At 44.3% G+C, this 21286-nt stretch overlaps 1 protein-coding gene across 1 annotated transcript in view; it reads left to right on the forward strand.

Moving 5' to 3' along the window:
* Efnb2 (ephrin B2) overlaps positions 1–18424 on the forward strand; it is a 45405-nt gene extending 26981 nt beyond the window's left edge. The window contains exons 3-5 of the mRNA XM_070002639.1: positions 12112–12204; positions 12915–13028; positions 14599–18424. Coding sequence (XP_069858740.1) covers positions 12112–12204; positions 12915–13028; positions 14599–14996 — 605 coding nt within the window. The 3' untranslated portion in view covers positions 14997–18424. The remainder of the gene's footprint in view (positions 1–12111; positions 12205–12914; positions 13029–14598) is intronic.
* The last annotated feature ends 2862 nt before the right edge of the window (positions 18425–21286 follow it).

Consider the following 21286-nt stretch of genomic DNA (forward strand, 5'->3'; position numbering starts at 1 on the left):
ATCGGAGCTGAAGGAGTCAGCACATTCCGTGTGTACCGCCTTGGTTTCAGTGGCTCGAGAATGTGATACGGCCTCTTATCTAACCTGAGCGTGAAACCTCCCTACATCCCACAGAGAGGAAATATGTGAGCCTGGTAGGGTGAGAAATCAATGTCACCATGGCGATGCATTTTGGGTAACCAGTGACCACAGCAGAGCTGTAGGCAAAAATCTCCCTAGAGCACCTTCCTTTTTAGTTCTATACAGATCTGGTATTACTTTACTCTAAATCCATAACCAAGGATTGTGGGTTGGTTGGTTGGTTGGGTTGTGAGTCTGAGACTCGCCATTTCTAGAGACTGCTTGATTGAAAATTCTGTGACACACACACACACACACACACACAAACACACCACCCTGAGGTATTCACAGTGTCCCTTCTGGAGGTGTAATTACCATGTCCAGTAGGCCTTGTTGAACCTTGAATGAGTATAGAGGAGTCAGCTTACCACAGGCACCTTATTGGTGTGGCTGTCCCATGCATTATCATGATTTTTAACAACATTGCGTAAACTGGAAGGCTCTGTCGATAGCTTTGCTATTTTCTTTAGGCATGTCGTCTTTTCTGAGGAAAATCACAAAATAAAAATACTTTTTACTAATGTAATGAAACAATTTTCTTAAGGAGCCAAAATAGAACCATTGAGGCTATTCCTTATTTTGGTTTGGCATATGTATGTCTATTTATTTTCTTTTCTGTTTTGAATATACTTATTTCTGTGGAGTAGGTGTGTCAAGTTATAATAACATACACTATAATTTCTTTCCTTAGGAGAGCTTTCAAATTATCTACACACACACACACACACACACACACACATCTATCTGTTTGTCTGTCTGTCTTATGTGTGTGTTCTGGTTCTAGAGCTTGAACTCAGGACCTGTGTGCTATCCTTCAGCTTTTTTTGCTCAAGGCTAGTGTTCTACCACTTGACCATATCTCAGCTTCTGGCCTTTGGGTAGTTTTTCAGAGGTAAGAGTTTCATAGACTTTCCTGCCCACTCTGTCTTCAAACTGCAATCCTCAGATCTCAGCCTCCTACGTAGCTAGGATTACAGAGATGAGCCACCATTGCCTGGCTTTGTAGGTGGTTTTTAAGAATGCATGCCATCCACAAAGTTTTATGTACTTTATTGATGAATTATTTGTGTGTGTGATAACTGTGAGTGCCACAATTCATAAATAGATATATTCACTCCAGTGACACAGCTGCATCATACTTGTATGTCTCCTGACTTGGGGCAAGGATTTATGCCTGACACCTTGAACATGATTCCTGAGTTCCAGCGTTTTGACACACTTTTTCTTCTCTGCACTATTTTTGGATTGGAATCTTCATCAGAATCTTGACAGATAGTATGCAGATGTATACTAATAGGATAGTATACACAGGATGCTCAGAGGATGAAATCACACAGCTTAGAGATACAGTGGGATAACTCTCAGATCTATGGCCCAGGGCTCTCTCTTGAGTATCAATTCACAAGAAACTCAACGTGTAATTACGCCTCAGTCTCTTCCTCTGAGAAATGGGGCTAATGATAGCCCTTGCACAGGGTGGATGCGTTTCCTGGGGTGAATACTTTACGTGCTTGTTTCTGTGTTTGACACCGACTTAGTACAAGTTTGTTTGGGAGCAGGGCAGAAATTGAAGGCTGAAAGCCAGCCTGGGCTTTGCTGGGTCTGGAGAACCCTTAATATGATGTCTGTCCAGAAAATGAAACAGCAGAGTGTTCACACGTTTCAGTGATACTGCAGAACATAATCCTGAGATCTTTCCTGCCGGTCACCTAAAGTTGTTTTGTCCCTGGCTTTCTTTACCAAGGAGCACGCCTTTGTGTGTGGCTTGGTCAGGGAATTGTCTAAGCTTTGTTGGCTGGTTCTCTGTCAAACAGAGAAGAAACATACCAGGGCTCACACCTTCCCTTCATTGCCTCTCAGTGCTCTTCTCCATTCCTCCCCCAGCACATGGAACAGGGCTGCGTTTTTATTGATAAATTTCATCAGCATCCTAGTGCGGTATAAAATATTCTTCCAGAGAACAAGTATGTGTCAGGGTTGCCTTATCTCTGAGTCAAGAAAGTACATCAATCGTTGGTCTGATCACCAGAAGCATTGTTTGCTAGCCTAGTGTCAGCTCCATTCTCCGGCTTGTGTGGAAGCTTTTTCCACAGTATGTGTGGGTCGTGTTGAAATCCCTATGAAGAAAACTTTACTCTCTATACTTTAGGAATGCCAAGGCAGTTTCTGTTTCACAGAGAAACCTGTGACCCTGGGGTCTGATGGAATCACACTGGAATCTGATGGAGACTGGGGTGTCTGTCTCAGTCACTCACAGGGTGGATGGGAGAGGCTGCTGTGGAAATGGAGGCTTCATTTGCATTTGGTGGCATCACCTAGGCAGTGATGATGGCTTACCTGGCAGACTCAGTCCTCCAAGAACCCTTCCTTAGGTCCAGAAGATCATGAAAAGGTGACTGCGATTCCCACCGTGGTTAGAATTGTTGAGGAAGAGAGGAAGGCTAAGAGCCATATGTACAAAAGAAATGGAAGAACAGATGGGACATGAAGGATGTTTCTCTAGGGGGGAAAAGTTATTTAGGAGTGGCTGAGAATAAAGCTGCCTTTACTCACAAAACACATCTTAATATCTCTTGCCCCTGTATTTACAGCTTCTCAGAGGTTCATGTCGATTTATAAATGATGGAACTGTTCTGGAGACCTAGTACAAGCATAAAAGAGGACGATTTTCTTTCTTAACAACTTTTAAATATTCATCATTAAGATAAAAAAATTTTAAAAAATAGCCAAGAAGCCTAGACAGACATAAAAATCAGATTACTTTGAGAAGACTGTTTTATATAGCTCTTAAGAGTAACACCTTTGTTCCTAAAATTCTAAAATCTCAGTCTGGGTGTTTTGATCATTAGGGAAGTATTGTGGCTGGCAAAAACTTTTTCTCACTTCGAAGACTAGAAGCACTGATGATAGAGCTGGTTTTATTACAGTGCAAAACCTAACAAAACCCTGAGGGGAAACTGGCCACAGAAGCTTGAACTCCTAGCCCCAGCTACTCAGGAGACAGAGTTAGGAGAATTGCTTGAGTCCCCAAAGTAAATGCTAGCCTGGACAGCATAGCAAAGCCTGAAGCATAGTTAGAAAAAAGGAAGGGATTAGAAATGGGTAGTTACAGTAGCAATTTGATAGATATTCTGAATTTCCTTGTTCTTTATAGACCTATTAATTCCATTTTTCAATAAATGTTATATTTGTGTTTTTGAAACATAAGTAATAGAAATTTGCTAAAGTTACTCAAAGTCTGTCATATAGACAAGTAACAAATAAGAGACCAGGTTTTCTTAGTCAAGTGCAACTGCTACTGTTTTGTTGGGTGGTTGAATGGAGGGATTGATGGAGCAGTTCAACATCAGATAGGGGTGTGATTAGTCCTGTTAGGGAGGTATCCAGGCTGTGTTTTGTTAAAAGACAGCTCTGGTGGCTTTTTACATTAGTGAAGTAACTCAGGTTTGTTGTTCCCGTTGTTAAACCAGGAGATGAAGGTATTCTTTTACGAAGCAAATGTGTGGAAAATTGCCCCGGATTCCAAGAGTACAGAACATATCCCCTGAATGGAATGAGGTTCGCATGTAGGCCAAATATAGATAGGGCTGCTTTATTGAGGTTGCGACTGGTCTCTACATGGTCAAAGCAAATGACATCATATCCATCCAAACTATCATGTGTAAGAGGGACACGTTTCCTCATCTCCAATTGTATTCCGAACTGTCAACAGACGTTACCATAGTCCCTGAACTCCCATTGCCTACAGTGGATGGTTTCCATGGCAGTGCTGCTGGTCCTGAGTGTCACTGATACCATCACCTGTGATTAGTGACAGGCAAAGGAGCCCTTAACTTCTGCCCAGGAACGCGGATCCTCTCACCCCTTCCTAGCTAGACAGCTCTGCAGCTCTGCAATGGTACTTTGGGCATCACCACTTGGAAAACCGGAGAGGGAGGGGGATCTCCTCGAACACATGCTGCTCAGAGCATTTTCATGAGATGTCATCACTGTGTTTTATCCAGCAAGTTTGAGTTTGGAAAATCTGGATGCTGGAGTTAAGCAAATGGAGACAATAGGGAATTCTGTTTTATCTTTAGAACTATGACTTCATTCTTTAAAAAAAAATGTGTTTAGTCATTACTATTGAAATAGTGATCTGACCACTTATTTTTAAACACAATTCTTCGTTTAGTGGATTTTAGCCTATATTAAGGTGGACTGTCCTATGTAGAGTTAATTATTGCTTTAATGTGGATGGAAAGGTTCTCCCTATATTGACTTTGAATAAATAAGAGTGACAATAAGAAAACTCCCTCAGTGTGTATGGGAAGAAAAGCTTTTTTAAAAAATGGAACAATGTTGAATTTTCTTTTTAACTAATGAGAAATTCTACCCACATAAATCATCCTAACTTTAGCAATAAAATTCTGAGACCTAGAAAGCAATACATTTCCCTTCCACAGAATTCATTAAAAGCCAAGACACCAAGTTGTTGCAAGCAATATTTTGAAAGTAAACCACTCCATAAATAACCTCATATGTTTAAACCCTTCTCAAACAAAAAAACAGGCTTTGCACCAGCACTGTTTGTTTGTCTCAGCAAAGTATCAGGGTGCTGGAGGGTGCAGGTTGAGAATCTTGGTCTGAAAACTTGAAATCCAAAAAATGCGCTGAAATCTGTGCTGGCAAGGACCACTCTGTACGATTGTTCCAGAGTTTTGAACAACTGCAAAATCTGAAACTCTTCTGGTTCCAAGCATTTCAGGCAGGGGATGTGGAGCCTGGATTTGTTCTCTTTATAAATACGTACTTGACAACATGCACAGAAGGCCCTTGTACTTCCACATACCTGAGGAGACACACAAACAGAAACGGGGGGGGGGGTGTAGAGGGGAGAGAGAGTTGGGGGGGAGAGAGGGAGAGAAAAAGCGAGAAGGAGAGAGAGAGGAGAAGGAGAGGGGGGGAGAGAATAAGGAGGGGGAGGGAGAGGGAGAGGAGAGAGAGAGAACCGCACTGCCTGCCTTACTCGCAGTAGATGTGCAGTAACTTTTCAGGGCTGTATTGTCAAAGCGAGCCATGCTCTTACTATCCTTATGGATTTGCCATTGGTGTAGTCTTTGTACAGTTTTCAGTGGTTTCTGGGTGAGAAATAATAGAGTTTAGGCTGCATACATGGTATTTATGATGGTGATTGTACCTTTGCCCAGGCCCAGGCCTCTTCGACTCAATGCGCCGCCCCCCTCCCCTCACCTCCTGCTCCCTGCCCGTGTCCTTTCCTCAGGTCCTGTCTCTTCCTGGGTAGCAGTGGACTAGTAACCAATGTCATTAAAATCTGTCAGTGTATAAACAAGTTGTTTTGTATATATGTGGGAGTCCTGAGGCTTAAAACTCAGGACCTAATCACTGTTCCTAGACTCTTTTGCTCAAGGCTAGTACTCTACAACTTAAGTCAAAGCTCTACATCTGTTTTTTTTTTTTTGTTGTTTGTTTTGTTTTGTTTTTTCCTTTTTGGTGCTTAATCGGAGATAAAAATCTCACATATTTCCCTGTCTGGGCTGCCTTTAAACCACAATCAGTTCTCAGCCTCCTGGGTAGCTGGGATTGTAGGTAGGGGCTGCTGGGGCCTGGCCTCATTACATGTTTAAAAACTGTTTCTCCACTGTCCATGGAATGTGCTGTCATTGTTCACAAAGAGCATTCAAAAACTGAGCAAGTAAACCATTTCTCCAAGAATTGTTGTTGTACTTGATACATGGCCTCTTCATCAGTTGTTAATGCCTAATGGAGAAAACAACTCATTGGGTTGTGTAGAAATTACTGAAGCTATGCCCGCTGCTACCTCTTTATTCCTGATGTATTCTGCTCAAGACATTTCAAAAGGGGCTGGGAAGGTGGCTCAGTGGTAGAGCGCTTGCCTTGCATGCCTGAGGCCCTGGGTTCGATTCCTCAGCACCACATAAGCAAAAAGAAAAAAGCTGGAAGTGGCGCTGTGGCTCAAGTGGTAAAGCGCTATCCTTGAGCTGAAGAGCCTGAGGGATAGTGCCCAGGCCCAGAGTTCAGGCCCCACGACCAGACCAAAAATAAAAAAATAAAATAAATTAAAAAAAAGACATTTCAAAACTGCAACCAGACCTAGTGATGTACACCTAGAGGCCTACCTATTTGGGAGGCAGAGATCAGGAGGACGGTGATTTTCGGACAGCCCTGACAAAAAAGTGCATCTGTAGTAATGTGGTGTTAATTCAGGTGGTTCTTCCTGTCAGACTGCAGCAGTGTTTATTTGGTGAGAAATGCCCACATGGTGTCCACTGATGGTTTGTATAGTGCTTAGCTGTAAACAGTTTCCTACTTACTTGTAAAGGAAGCATCACAGAGTGAAAGTGATGCTACCAAGGAGCAGAGAGGCCTTTTTGTTTGTTTAAATGTTGGTGATTATTTTTCTTTGTTCTTTCTTCAAATAAAATCATATTAAGAAGAATGCACAGCTGGGCGCCAGTGGCTCATGCCTGTAATCCTAGCTACTCAGGAGGCTGAGATCTGAGGATCATGGTTCAAAGCCAGCCCATCCAGGAAAGTCTATGAGACTCTTACCTCCAATAAACCACTAGAAAACTGGGAGTGGCACTGTGGCTCAAGTGGTAGAGCGCTAGCCTTGAGCTGAAGAGCTGAGGGACAGCGCCCAGGCCCGGAGTTCAAGCCTCATGACCAAAAAAAAAAAAAGTATGCTGTTACATTTTTTTGCTCAAAGATCAGGCTAATTTGACAGTAGGGGTAGTGATGCGCGCGCGCGCACACACACACACACACACACACACACACACACAAACACACAAACACACACATCCATTGCAGAGCCAAACACAGAAAAAGGAAGAGTGATTTTTTTCTTCCTTTTTCATTTGAGCACACTGTACAGATGTCTGGTGTAAACATCTTGCCATTTAATTTTTTTTTATTGTGAAAATACCATATAGAGGGGTTACAATTACATGGACAACATACTGAGTACATTTCTTATCAAGAATTGTTGCCTCCTCCTTTGTTTCCCCTTCCCATCCCTTCCTATCCCTTCCCATCTCCCCTTCTCCCCCCCCAAAGTTGTAAAGTTCATTTTTTGACATAACGACTTGTACATCTCATTGTTGCAATGGGTCCACCTGTATCCCTATTTAAACGGTTTGTTTTTTAACAAAGGAAAAACTCTTTTTTCCATCTCCTGGAGTTCATTATGGTCAATATTATTTTATATGACCAGATGCACATAGGCATTGTGCCTTTGTAGTCCTCTCCTAAATATCCTCCTTTCTACTAAAACTTTTTACAACAGGCATTTGGTTTGGTTTTGGAATATCTTTCCAAGTTAAGGATTTTCTCTTTCTGAGTTTGTATGCTTAAAGAACTCCATGCACGTTAATTTGCGTTCCACAGACAGAATCCCTGATTCTATCATATACAATCTGAATTGGCATCGACTATTTCAAGTTAGAATCGATGCCAGGATAAGTAGGTAGGTCTCAGCCTCCTGGGCTGTCTACTGACATTTAATAATGAACTGTTTTTGCCAGCCTCCATACTTTTTGCATATTTAAATTATCAGCTTTACTTTCTGTGATTCTCACCGGATTGTGCTTTTGGTTAGCTTTGCGGTTGCTGGCCAACAGAGTTCTTGCTGGTTCTTCAGAAGTCTGTGCTGAGCATGGGGAAATGGTGCAGAGGAATTCTGGCCAACATGAGATGAAGATAGTGTGTGGACTTAATTGATGGAACATTCTCGAAAACGGCAGTTGGAGGATAAGATGAATGTACTCGGCCATATGCAGCTTTAGAGAAAAAGAAAGATTGTATTCTTAATATTCTCCAGCTTTCTGACCTTGTTTGTCTATCACCTCGCTCTCTTTGGTGGGCTTCTTGGATAGGTTGATAGAAACATTTATTCCATAAAGTTGCCTATCTAACCAACACCCCTGCTATGGCCCAACCAGTAAACTACAAAGATGGCCTGACATGGCCTTCTCAGCCTGTGGTACTTTGATATGCCTTTCATCACACAAGAAGCTTTAGAAAGTCTCGCTTATAGAGGTACCTCTATGGTATGGGATACTTTTTTTTTTCTTTTTGCTACCTTCAGTCCCATTCTCCTTGTGAATAAGATCAGCTCAGGGTTCAAGTCAGAAGCTGGATTCTCCTTAGGATAGGCATTCTTGCTGTCTTGATTAACACCACACAGACAGCGCCCAGAGCTGTGGCTTGGGTGGCCTCCTGAGTCAGAGCAGTCTTGACCAAGTGTTAGCATGCAACTGTCGTTTCCTCTATAGGGGGATGTTGGTAAAAACAGGAATGTCCCTATTTTTACGGTCTGTGTCACTACTTAACTAATTTCCCCTCCTCTTCCTTCTTTCTCCTCTCCTTGCTCTCCTTTCCCCTCCTCTCTTCTCTTCTTTTCCTTTGTTGTTTCTCAGGTAACTCTTGATACTATACCCAGGGAGTAAAAGGTGCTGGGGCTATGCAAACTTAGGGTGCTTTTTGTTTTGGTTTGGTTTTATCTTTTGTTTTATTTATATTCCTGTTTTTGTTTTGAAAACACAGTCTCTGTGTAGCTGATTCCTGCCTCTGCTTCCTGGGTCCTGGGGTCACAGGTGTGCCATAGTAGGCTGATCTGTGATCCCTGACCACTGGAAGCCAGGCCCTGGGGGTGGAGGCAGGGGACTGTATCAGATTTCTGTATCCTCACTCCATGCAATTAGACCCTTGAAGCAAAAAGGTTTTAAGAACAGGCTGTAAAATACCCGTGCCTCTTTATTAAGCCTATCTTCCTACCAGATGGAGAAATTTTACTAGTGATTTTTAATTTTATACAGTCTATTTTTCCCCCTGGGCAAGTGGTAGGGGAGGAGGGGTTTAATGTCTGGGCACTAAGAGCTTAAGTATAACAATGCTATTTTTCCTGTCTCTGGATGATTAAATACAAGCTTATCCACTTAGTAAGACAATGATTGTGGCTACATTAGATAATATTGATAGGGAGATACAAAGAAAAAAAACTTAAGTATAATGAGGTAACTATTTATTTTTACTCTTCTGTAGGTTAAAAATTCCCAAGACATTCAAATGAACAATAAAAAGTAATTGCAAAATTGTCTCCTGAAATGGAAATAGATTTTATTCCCAAGCATTAGCAATTTTCTTATTATTCTTCAAAATTGGCTGTTAAGTGTTTTAAAGCTGTAGGTGTGTGGTTGCTGGGGGTGGAATCGGAGTCTTGTGGTTCTATTTCAGAGCTCATTTCCAGGAAAGGAGGGACCATCAGGGTAGGACATTTGGGCCATAGCTCAGGCAGGTCCAGATCACAGCCTGAGAATACACTTCCCATGAGGACAAGGAAGCAGAGAAGGAAGTTAGTTTTCACTACAGGAAGTTGTATTTGTAGCAAATGCAAAATGGGAATCATTGTAAGGTTTGCTATACTTGCAAAGATTACCTTCAGAAATTTCAATGCTGACTGCTGAAGGTTGGGTTTTCTGTGATGATTTAGGTTGTTATTTAAGGCCTTGGGGATACAACTTTTTGTTTTGTTGTTAGTATTTCAGAAGAGCTCTTTAATCATACATATAATAAACTAAAAAGTTTTTGTTTTCTCTGTCCCTAAACTCTGGGCCATTAGACTCCAAGGGAGGTGAAGATATATAACTGAAGAGAAAAATGGAGGAAATGGAGGTGTGGTTCAAGGGGTAGAGCCTTGAGCGAAAAAAGGCTAAGCAAGAATGTGAGACTCTGAGTTCAAGCCCCAGCCAGCACTAGCACCCATCTAAATATCATAAATAAGAAGGGATGAAGAGAAAGCAGGAAAATTGATTAATTTATACTCTTAACTTTGCCTTTGCCTTTTTTAGAGGGGAGAGGAAATGCTGTTTTAACGTTGGTAATGATTTTTTTCCCATTATCTTCCAGTAACTTCCCACAAATTACAAGGTACATCAGCTTTCAATTATAATTTCAGTTATTTTATTTACAGTGTAAAATTGCTATCAGTTTTACATCAGTTTCCTACTTTTCTGTACATGGAAGATACATAGCAACTTATTTGGAGAAGGAGATAAATACAAGAAAATAGAGTCCTTTCTAGATTCACACACACACACACAAACACACACTATCTTAAGTGTTGGTGCTCAAACATTTTCTCTCTCTACTTCTCACAGCCAATCCATTCAAAACAACATTAGTCAGGCACCAGTGGCCGGGTTTTCCAGACCATTCTTATAGTCAGCCTTAGCAGGAGAGAGTGGTTGGGAGACTGAAATGGAAGCCAACTCTCACATAGCAGAAGGCTCGGCCTTTGTGTTTAAGGAAAATCACCAGAGTAGAAAAATTATCCATGGAATGTGTATTTCTGCTGTGAAGCAAACTTGTGTGCTGGCCAGCTACCTGGAAAGCAAAACAAGCGGAATGAAAGAACGCCTCTGAGATCGGTTTTTACCGGAACACCTGTCCCCTGTTGCAATCCTCCCGAGTATAGTGAGAGTAGACAGCACTTTGGTAATCAAAGCGGATGATTGAAGTTGCAGCCGTGTATATGAAACACTTCTGTTTCTTGCCCCTTGACCTTGTGTGTCCAGCATGCTCCACCTTCTCTTCCCTCCTGAACTTGAACTGTGACTGCAGGCCTGGTCTTCATTACAGGGCCTGGCAGTCATCTCTTTGCAGCTTTAGTTACAAAGCTATGCAGAGGACTTACTGACCTAAAGGAATACAATAATGTGTTTAAGTAGAATGTAGTCTGCTTTTAAAAATAATAATGCAGTGATAGAAGGACTCTGTCTTTATCCCCTCCTTCTCTTTCCTGAGTGGATGAGGAGCCCAGAATATGCATGAGGGAGAGAGTGGGCATGCTGAGAGTTCTCAGACAGGGAGTGTGTGTGTGTGTGTGTGTGTGTGTGTGTGTGTGTGTGTGTGTGTGTGTGTGTGTGTGTGTGTGCGCGTGCACGCGCACGTGTGTGCGTGTGCCTGCCCCATGTGTGTGTGCGCCCTCCCATGCATGCGCTCACATACACATGCATGAACATATATGTGAACCCTCTAACCAGCCAGGTTTTCCTACAGCAAGCATCTTGGCTAAAGAGGTTCACCAGGTTGATACTGGTAATTACCACACTTGAGTTCATTCTGGTTTTACACGGGAGGACTTTCAAGACTTGAATTTAGTATTATTATTATTTTTTTATACTGGGGCATGAACTCAGGACCTCACCCTCTTGCTTGGCTTTTTTTGCTCAAGGCTGGTGCTCTACCACTTGACCCACATCTCTACTTCCAGCTTTTTGCTAGCAAATTAAAGGCAAAGAAGCTCACAGAGTTTCTGTGTGGGCTGGCTTTGAATTGTATGATCCTCAGATCTCAGCCTCCTGAGTAGCTAGGATTACAGACGTGAGCCACCATCACCCAGTTAGGATTTTGGTATACTTCTTAAGTACATTTAGGTCTGGAGAAAGAAGGGGGGTGTGGGCAGGCTCTCCTAGTAGTGTTCACAGAACTTGGATGCCTGACAGGCGGAGCATCGGGTTAATTGTTCTTGAGGCAGGAAATCTGTAGTAGAGGAAACAGGTGTTGTGAGGTGATTGCTGCATTTTGAGATTATCTTATCAACTGCTTTGCTTTTCGAGGTTGTACCTAAAGAATCAGCTGAGGTTTTGGAAGATGCCTTACCTTGTTATCTGTAGGCTTAATACTGAAGCAGCCAGGTACTAAGGAAAGGGAACGTGTCCGGAACACATTCATCTGGAACTTGATAACATACATACAGCAATGTCCCCAATATCCATTTTTCTTTATTTCTTTTTCTTATTTTTTTTTGGCTTTCAGCATCTCATACTTTTAGAAAACGTGTGACTTAAGAGTGAATTCTTGTTTTTCAAATTGTTTTCAGACATTTCATGTTCATGTAAACTTGGCTTTATTGATTTCCTGATTTTTTCTTTATTTTTTTGTTTTGTCCATTTTATTTTTAATCAGCTACATCAAATGGGTCTTTGGAGGGCCTGGATAACCAGGAGGGAGGGGTGTGCCAGACAAGAGCCATGAAGATCCTCATGAAAGTTGGACAAGGTAAAGACCGCCTGCCACTTTGTGATGCCACTGTGACCCAGTTATCCCTCAGCTAGCGGGGCACCAGTGCGCTGACACTCGTCCTGCGTTTGTTCTGCAAGCCAGCCCTTCTCTGTACCTTGAGCCCCTGGTAGAGCTCCTTGAGCCAATACTATAAACTTCTCTTCCTGAGATCTCTCTCTAAAAGTTAGGCGCAGCCAGGCAGACTATCTATGGCCACCTATGCCTATATTTCTCTTTTTAAGAAGCCAGATACTTCTCTGTTCCAAAATCAGAATAGCCAGAATGTAAACTATGTTCCTTCAGTTTTGCTCATTTTCAAATCTTGACTACTGAAGAGTTGCGTTCACCGTGCCTTTTCACGTAGAGATAACCTGCGGTGCAGAAAGAATTATTCTTCTAAATTAGAAATTGGTATAGTAGTCAATCAGCTCGCTCAGTTAAATTGAAATGTCATCTGCAATGCTTTGCCGGCCAAATGCAAGAATCCCTATAGTTGCCACAGATGGCCTTCTTAATCTAAACCTCCGAAATAACTAGAATAACTGTTTTTCTTTTAAAAGGGAAATTATATTCTTGTATTTCACAGTGCTTTGCATAAAGAATCTTATGTTCCTTGCTATTCGTGCCTCTTGAGATATATGTGCAGCTCTTAAAGCTAGCTATCATTGGATGTCTGTGCTGTAATTCATCATTTGTTCTTCATATAGATGCCAGTTCTGCTGGATCGAGCAGGAATAATGATCCAACTAGACGTCCAGAATTAGAAGCTGGTACGAATGGAAGAAGTTCGACAACAAGTCCCTTTGTAAAACCAAATCCAGGTACAGCAGTGTAGTCTCTGTGTGTATGTGGGGGTCTGGGTGGACCACTATTCCGAGTACCCCTGGAAACAGCAGTGTGGAATCAAAGGACTTCTACCCCCGTGGGGTGAATTGGCAGTTACAGATGCCAGCGGTCTCTGCTCTCAGTGAGTCATTATTAATTACACTCAGTAAGACAAAAGAGTTCATTCCCATGATGGTCCAGCACTCCAAAGCGAAACTGCATATCAGAAGGACGTGCCAGTCATTAGTGTGGCGCAGTCAGCCCTGTTCCCATTGGCTGACACTGTTCCAAGCTCACTGTCAACACCAGCTTTAAGCTGATGTTAATGTATATATAATTAATGTTGTAATCCCTCATCTAATTATGTCTAATCCACAACGAGCCTCGCAGATCCTCTTCTGAATTTCAGATGGCAACATTTCCAATAAGTGTAATAGGGTATGCTTTTCAGGTGGACGTTTTCTGTGTCAAATAAAATATTAAAGGGATCTCTAGCCCAATTGTTGAATCCTAGATAAAGCTTTTTTTTTCTTGAACATGTTTTTTTTTTTTTGTGGTTTTTGTTTTTAGCTGAGTGTCCATCTTGGTTTGAGCCCGCCTGTTTGCACAAGGGCTCTGTGTGTGTGTTTGTGTCCGTGGCTGAGAGAACTCGGCCACTGCAGTCATACTCTGTCTCCAAGAGTCAAGGAGAGAAGTTGTTATTTCTAACTTCCAGTGACAAGATGTGTCAAATTCTTGTGACAAACTGATAAATGGATCATGTAATGATGCCAGGCAATTTTTCAGCGCTTAACATTTGGGTTGGCAGTCTGTTCTGTGCGCGAGTGTCTGCTGCCTTCCAAATATATTTTAAGTGTAAATCAAATAATACAAACGAGTTGAACGTTTTCCCAGGCTCCACGGCGCCCCTCCTCCAGTTTTGGCGCTGGGGCTGCCGCTAGGCAGGGCTCCTGTGTGCAAGGCAGGCCTGGGGAGAACCGCAGGAAACACAGGATTTGGAAGGGAAGGGAAGAGCGGGAGCACTGGAAGGTGGAACCTTGCCCCGAAGCAGAGAGCTCTCTTTTGTTCCTCCTCCTAGCCAGAGGCCGGCCCACATGGGCCACAGCCTGCGGGACATCAGTGGCTGGCTATCACACCAGCCCTGCTGCTGGAGAAATGGAAGAGGAAGCTATGTAGCGCGGGTGGGTGGCGCTCAGCTCCAACCCTGGGAGTCCATTCCTGCCCTGCTGGCCTCTGGATAGAAGAGCAGGTGCTGCGCCTGCGCTAGTTAAGTCAACCCCGCCTGTTAGCAAGGGCTTTATCAACGGAGCCACAGCTCCACTCCCAAGCGGGTAAGAAAGAGTCTCACCCACTTTTCCTGCTCAGACTGCAACTGCGACCCCCAGATTCTCCACGTTTGGTTGTATAGGTAGCTAGCCAGGATTACAGGCGTGAGTCCAGGTACCCAGCATCGCTTTTAATATCTATATCTATCTATCTATCTATCTATCTATCTATATATATATATTATTAAGCAGCTAGGAGGTCAGGTGCGGGCCACATTAACGGTGTCTCTCTCGTGCCCAGGTTCCAGCACCGACGGCAGTAGCGCCGGGCATTCGGGGAGCAACCTCCTCGGTTCCGAAGTGGCCTTATTCGCAGGGATTGCGTCAGGGTGCATCATCTTCATCGTCATCATCATCACGCTGGTGGTGCTGCTGCTCAAGTACCGCGGGCGGCACCGCAAGCACTCGCCGCAGCACACAGCCACGCTGTCGCTCAGCACGCTGGCCACCCCGAAGCGCGGCGGCGCCGGCGGCCACACCGGTGGCTCGGAGCCCAGTGACATTATCATCCCGCTGAGGACGGCCGACAGCGTGTTCTGCCCGCACTACGAGAAGGTGAGCGGTGACTACGGGCACCCGGTGTACATCGTGCAGGAGATGCCCCCGCAGAGCCCCGCCAACATTTACTACAAGGTCTGAGGCCTCTCCCCACCCCGACGCCGGCCTTCGCCTCCCACTGGGAACTCTGCTGACCCGCGTGGCCAGGTCGCCTCGTGGCGCGCCCCACCTCGGAGACCTGGGAGGGGGACTGGACTTGGCACAGGGGGTCCCCCCCACCCCTCCACTCCACCACAGCCCAGGAGGGAGCGTGGACGGTGCCCGCCTGGAAGGTTCCTGGAGCTGGACAGCTTTCTAGACTGCTAGGAGACCCCCATTGGGACAGGGTGCGCGCCCTGGGCCTGGGGAACGGGGCCCCCTCCTGCCAGCCATGCGCTGCCCCCCCACCTGTGGCTCAGGCCTCTTCTCTGGGAACCCCGGGAGGGTGGGGTGGTGCAGGACCCGGTGCGGTGCGCACGGCCCCCACCCCTGGGCGCCCGGGCACCCTCCAGCCCTCTGGCCTCCGGTGCCTCCCAGCCTCCCGAGGGCACGTCCTGGACTTGTCACCCGGACCTCGAGGGCTCAGTAAGGTTTCAGAGATCTCTAGTGTGTCGTCCTCACTTGTCTCACTCTATCGTCCCTCATCCGGGGGCTCCCGCCGCCTCCCTTCACCTGAGAGCCCACCCCCACCCCCTGTCAACTCACTTCACCCCTGCGTCCCCGGGACGCTCGGGGATGGAGGCGCCAACTGTCCGCCTCCAGAGCTTGCGTGCGCGGGCTCGAGCCACTGGGGCACCCCGCCCAGAGCCAGGCCGGGCCCCGCTGGCAGCCACCGGCCGCCCAGGCGAGGGCAGGAGCGGCGGAGAGGGGCAGGGGCAGGGCAGGCCGCCCATCCTGGCATGCCCAAGCTGCTGCCTATCCAGAGCGCAGGGAGGACGGACAGACGGACAGACGGGCAGCAAGCACAGCGCTTTGGTTTGGTTTTTATTTTTTGTTTTTTTGTTTTTTTTTTGTTTTTACTGAGACTGAAGAGGCAGAAATCTAGGAGACAACACACGCAGTCTGGCGGGTGAGGACGTCGCTTAGATAGACTTAGCAGACAGCACCGTGCAGGGAACGAGGCCTCTGCGCCCACCTTGTAAGGAGGGGAGCGGCCCCGGGCGCCCAGGACGGAGTCCGGCAGGACTGTCGTGGTGGTACTGGCAATAAGACGCAGCTCTGGAGCTGTAGGAGAGTCGGTCTGCTTCGGGTGATGTTTTAAGCAGACTCAGCTGCTATACTGATCACATTTTATGAAACACAGGGAATAAAGCATTTAGGAGAAGAGCAGAGAGCCAAAGCTTGACCTAGAAGTTGAGAAGCCAAAGGTCATGCAGGCTGTAATTCCATCACCACTGACCGTTATGAAAGAATTCTCATAGGTTTAAAAAAAAATAAGGTAGGTCAGATTTCCCCAGCCCCCCTGTCCCCACCCCCTCCCCGATCGAGCCTTATGACACTTTGGTTTATGGCGGTGCTGGCTGGGCTGCAGGGAGGTACTGGGGACCTCAGCCCGCGGCTCGAAATCAAGGAAAAGCACACACATGGCAAACCTCTTAGAGTCCTTAAGACGGAAGTAAATTATGATGTCGAGGGGGAGAAGGAAGATAGGCATATTTATAATAGGTGTATAGAACACAAGGGATATAAAATGAAAGATTTTTTTTTTACTAATATATATTTTAAGATTGCACACAGAACACACCAGAAGATGTGAAATTCATTTATGGCAATTAAAGCAATCACTGTGGCTCAGTGCTTTAGGAAGAAGAAGAAGAAAAAAAAAAAAAAGAATTGGACAGGTACTTCTGGGAAATACAACATCACTTGCAAAAAATAACACTAATGAGAGTGAATCTCCACATAACCAAGTCCTCCGAAGACATCTCACAGAACTGTAGACTAGGAAAAAATACAAGCCCCCAATCCCAGGAACTCCGTGTGATGTGACTGCATCCTGCGCTTAGATGCTTCCGGCATTGTTTTCCGTGTCGGGTTTACCCTCACCCAGGCTGAGGTGTCCTGTAGCATTGGCAGGTCACACTGAGGGGGTTTCACTTGAAAGTTTAACTGTGGCTCCTTCCTCTTCTCCTTCTCCTACTCCCCCGCCCCCGCCCTACCAGAAACAAACAAAAAAAGAGTAAACAGGAAACCTACTTTTTATGTGCTATGCAAAATAGACATCTTCAACAGACTCCTGTTACTATGGTAACGCTTGGCGTTCTGAATTGGGAGGGAAAAAATGGAAAAAAAAAAAAATGTAGCGACAGCATTTGAAGGTTCTCAGCCCTCTACTGAGTACCTGCAAAAGTGAGTTGTCACCGAAATTATTATTATTCCCTAGTTCCTGATCCTGAAAATGATGTTGGTCCAAAGTGTGTGTGAGTGTGTGTGCGTGTGTGTGTGTGTGTGTGTGTGTGGTCTATGTGTGTACATATATGTATAATATATATCTCCAATATATATTATATATATCTATATCATTGTTCTGTGGGGCGTTGCCATGGTGACCGGCCACAGTACATATGTCATTCTTTCCATCACCCCCACCTCTCCTTTCTGTGCATTCGTACAAGGTCCTCTTGTAAGCCATCAGAAGTTACTTGTAGGATGGGGGAGAGAGGTGAGGAGGGGAAAAATGGGAACCAGTCTGATTTTAATGAAATCAAATATATGTGTCATCAGTGGGCTACATTTTGGTTGTATGCTCAACTGAAAAAAGAAATCAGATGAAATGATAAAAGAGTTACCTGCAACCAATTGGAAAGTGTTCTGTGCGTCTGTTTGGTGTCTGGTGCAGAAAATGACAATCTACCAACTGTCCCCTTCTTTGGAGTTGGTTCAGCTTTGGGAAGTTACTGTAAATGCCTTGCTTGTATCTTATCCTTAGTCACCCGACTTTGGAACTTACCATCATGTTGAAGTGAAAGATACTGTAAATAGGTTCAGATTTTACTGTCTATGGATTCGGGGTGTTACAGTAGCCTTACTCACCTTTTTAATAAAAAAAAAATACACATGAAAACAAGACAGAAATGGCTTTTCTTACCCAGATTGTGTACATAGAGCAATGTTGGTTTTTTATAAAGTCTAAGCAAGATGTTTTGTATAAAATCTGAATTTTGCAATGTATTTAGCTACAGCTTGTTTAACGGCAGTGTCATTCCCCTTTGCACTGTAATGAGGAAAAAAAAGATGGTATAAAAGGTTGCCAAATTGCTGCATATTTGTGCCGTAATTATGTACCATGAATATTTATTTAAAATTTTGTTGTCCAATTTGTAAGTAACACAGTATTATGCTTGAGTTATAAATATTTTTTTTCTTTCTTTGTTTTATTTCAATAGCCTGTCATAGGTTTTTAAATCTGCTTTCGTTCCACATTGCAGTTAGCCCCAGCAATTGAGACCTGTGCAGTCACACTCATTCCACGTCTGTTTCAAACTGAATTTGTTCTTAAAAAAATAAAATATTTTTTTCCTATGGAAAAAGTGCCTTAAAGTATTTTCCTTTTCTTCTGTTTTCTTTTTTCTTTTGCTTGCTTTCTTTTCTTTTTCTTTTTCTTTCCCTTCTTTTCATTTGCCTCCTTTTACTTTATTTTCCCCAAACCCAGAAACTTGTCCATGGATAAATGGGTACTATATCTGCTCCTCAGAATCTAGACACACACATAATGTGAATCAAGTTTTATTACACTCTGGTCATCCTGAGCAGGAAACCTCTCTACTGGCACCCACACTGTACAATAAGAATGAAGGTATCCATGAGAGGATGAGGAAAATAGACTCTTCTTGTACACTGAATGGCCGATTGATTTTATTTTCATTTAAGCAGTTTGCTATAGATCTCTTCATTTTGCCCCAAAAGGTACCCCTAAAGGAAGGGGGAAAAATGAAATATTTGTTGTAAAAAAAAAAATCTGCCAATCATGAAAACACATTTTGTAAGACTACATGGATTGAGGCCAACCTGAAGCCAGGTCGGGTGTTGACGACATGTCCATCGCTTTCCTTCTGGGTGCAGGGACCGCTGGGGAGGTTCGGATCTTCCAGGTCTCTCTCTGGAGGTCTGACATCATCGTCAGCAAGCTCCACCTCGGGAGGAGACCCCACCTGCTCATGCGCTCCCATCACTGCCCACACTGCCTCGAGAGGCATGACATCTTATATGTAGATAGGATTAGCACGGCCCCTGATGTAGGAACACACTGGAGAGTGCTCTTGGCCTAGCTGACTTGACCAAGCTCACAGCCCCAGAGAGTGCAAGCAGCCATGGCTGGCAGTCACACCTGCAGAGGAGAGCCATGAAAGGCCAGTTTAGAGCCCACCCATCAGGGTTTGTTGAGTGAATACTCTGTTAAATAACAAAAGACCCTCCCAGAGGCACGATTTGAGTTGTTGCTAGAATAGCGGTTTTATCGCCAGCATTTTATTCTGCTGTATATCACTGCCACTGGGTTGCATATCCAAGTTCAAATATACAACTGACAGCTGGACGTTGGACCCTATGTACGAATATCACATTTGGGCAGGAGAAAAAAACAACACCCAAGTATTGTCTTCCTAAGCTTTTACATTGTGGCCTGCAGCACACAACATCATTGCTTCTTCCTTGCTCTTGAGATCATATTCTCCACATTGGGTTGGGCAAGGTCTGTGAAAGAAATATGATAGGTCCAGTGTTATTCTGGCCTACTGGGGAGAAGAAATCATAGCTAGTGGAGTGTCTCCTAGGGAGCATGCGCTGCCTGGATAATCTCCCCTGTGTGGAAGGCAGGTCTGCTGCCTCATTCATCCACCTGCCCCCACGGCCAGAGCCCAGGATGATAAGCTTTTCAGAGTTCAGCTCGGCTCTTACCATGGTTGACTTCTATTTTGGCAAATGGACGTCGCTGGCAGCCGCTGGCAGCCAGAGAGCAATCAGCAATTGAAAAAAATAAAACCTAGGAGAGTAAAAAGTCACTTTTTAACGGATGGGCAGAGAGTAGGTGTGAAGCTCTTGGGCTGGGTACTAAATAGGTTTTCTGGTGGGTTCAAAGGACACACCATCTCCAATGCAATGTTAAGGACACCCAAACAGATAAGTGTGTGTTTTTCACTTGGGTTAAGTGAACGTGAACTTGTGTTTGTGATATTTGCACTGTAGACTTCAAGGTAGGTGTTCAGAACTATGATGGCAAAGAACATTTCCAGCTTCTCTTCGCTCCTGTAGGTGGGGATACCCATCAGTGGCCTGATAGGGTTGCATTCAAATACTATGTTTATTTGTGATAAAATGCAGCAAACCTACTAAATAAAACCAATAGTTTGTAGCACATTGTACAGAGAACTTGAATGCAAAGGGAAAACTGACTTCCAGTTCATTCTGACTCCCATGAAACCTTTCAGCAAAGCCTTTTGTGTTCGGGCCTTGACCACCTCAGCAGAGGGCTGGAATCAAAGACACTGGAGGTCACCTTTGGATTTTTGCTGGATTTAAAGCAAAGCCATCAGCAAATGCCTCTGTCGAAAGTTTCCTATGCAAACTTCTATGTGTCTCAGTGTCCAGAGGCAAACTTCTGAGGACCACCAGGGAGTCCCTAACCAACCTCATCCCTCTCTACTGTACCAACAAACCTCGCGCAGGATTCACAGACCTGGTCCTTCACAGACTGCACATTCCGAAAGATGGGAAGCACTAACAATGTTCGTTCTAGACTGGATAGTGAGCAGGAAGCCTGTGCTGTGCTCAGCTCTGTGCCCTTAATAGTTGAGTAGACAATTAAAAACATTTTGAGGTCCCTTCCAGACACCCTGGGGCCTATGTATGGCAAGGGGATTCTCCATCCCGAGGTCTATCTCAACCAAGACCTTCTGCTTAGCTATTTGATTAGGAGAGGGCAGTGAATTTGCTTCCACCAACCATCTTGGTCCTTCACTGTTCTGTAGATTTGAAACCATTCATTCTGTCTTTAAGTCTTTTCATGCTAGTACCCAGATTATATCTTTGTTCCTTCATTATTTACACTTTTGATTTTGCAGTCTGCAGCAGAACACACCATGTAGCTGAAAAACATCTTTCAGTTGCTCAGAGCTATTATTTACTAACTAAGCACCATTCATTCTTAATAAAGAGATTAGATGATTTGTGTGTGGGTTATTGTTAGAGGCGTAAGAACATTCTATCTTAAAAAGTCCAAGAGGCAAATGGTAAGTTTCTATTACAGGAAAAGGAAAAGAGTTTTAAAGTGAGCTAGCGGGGGGGGGGGGTGATTTAGGACGACCATTTCTAGTGAGATCTTCCATGTCCCCCCTGCATCTCTACCCAGGATTCTTACTTTTCATTGATTTAAGTGTTAAGTTTTTCTCAATAAA

Source organism: Dipodomys merriami, unplaced genomic scaffold (genome assembly GCF_024711535.1).
Source record: "Dipodomys merriami isolate MVZ:Mamm:240054 unplaced genomic scaffold, mDipMer1.0.p SCAF_6, whole genome shotgun sequence".
NCBI lineage: Eukaryota > Metazoa > Chordata > Mammalia > Rodentia > Heteromyidae > Dipodomys > Dipodomys merriami.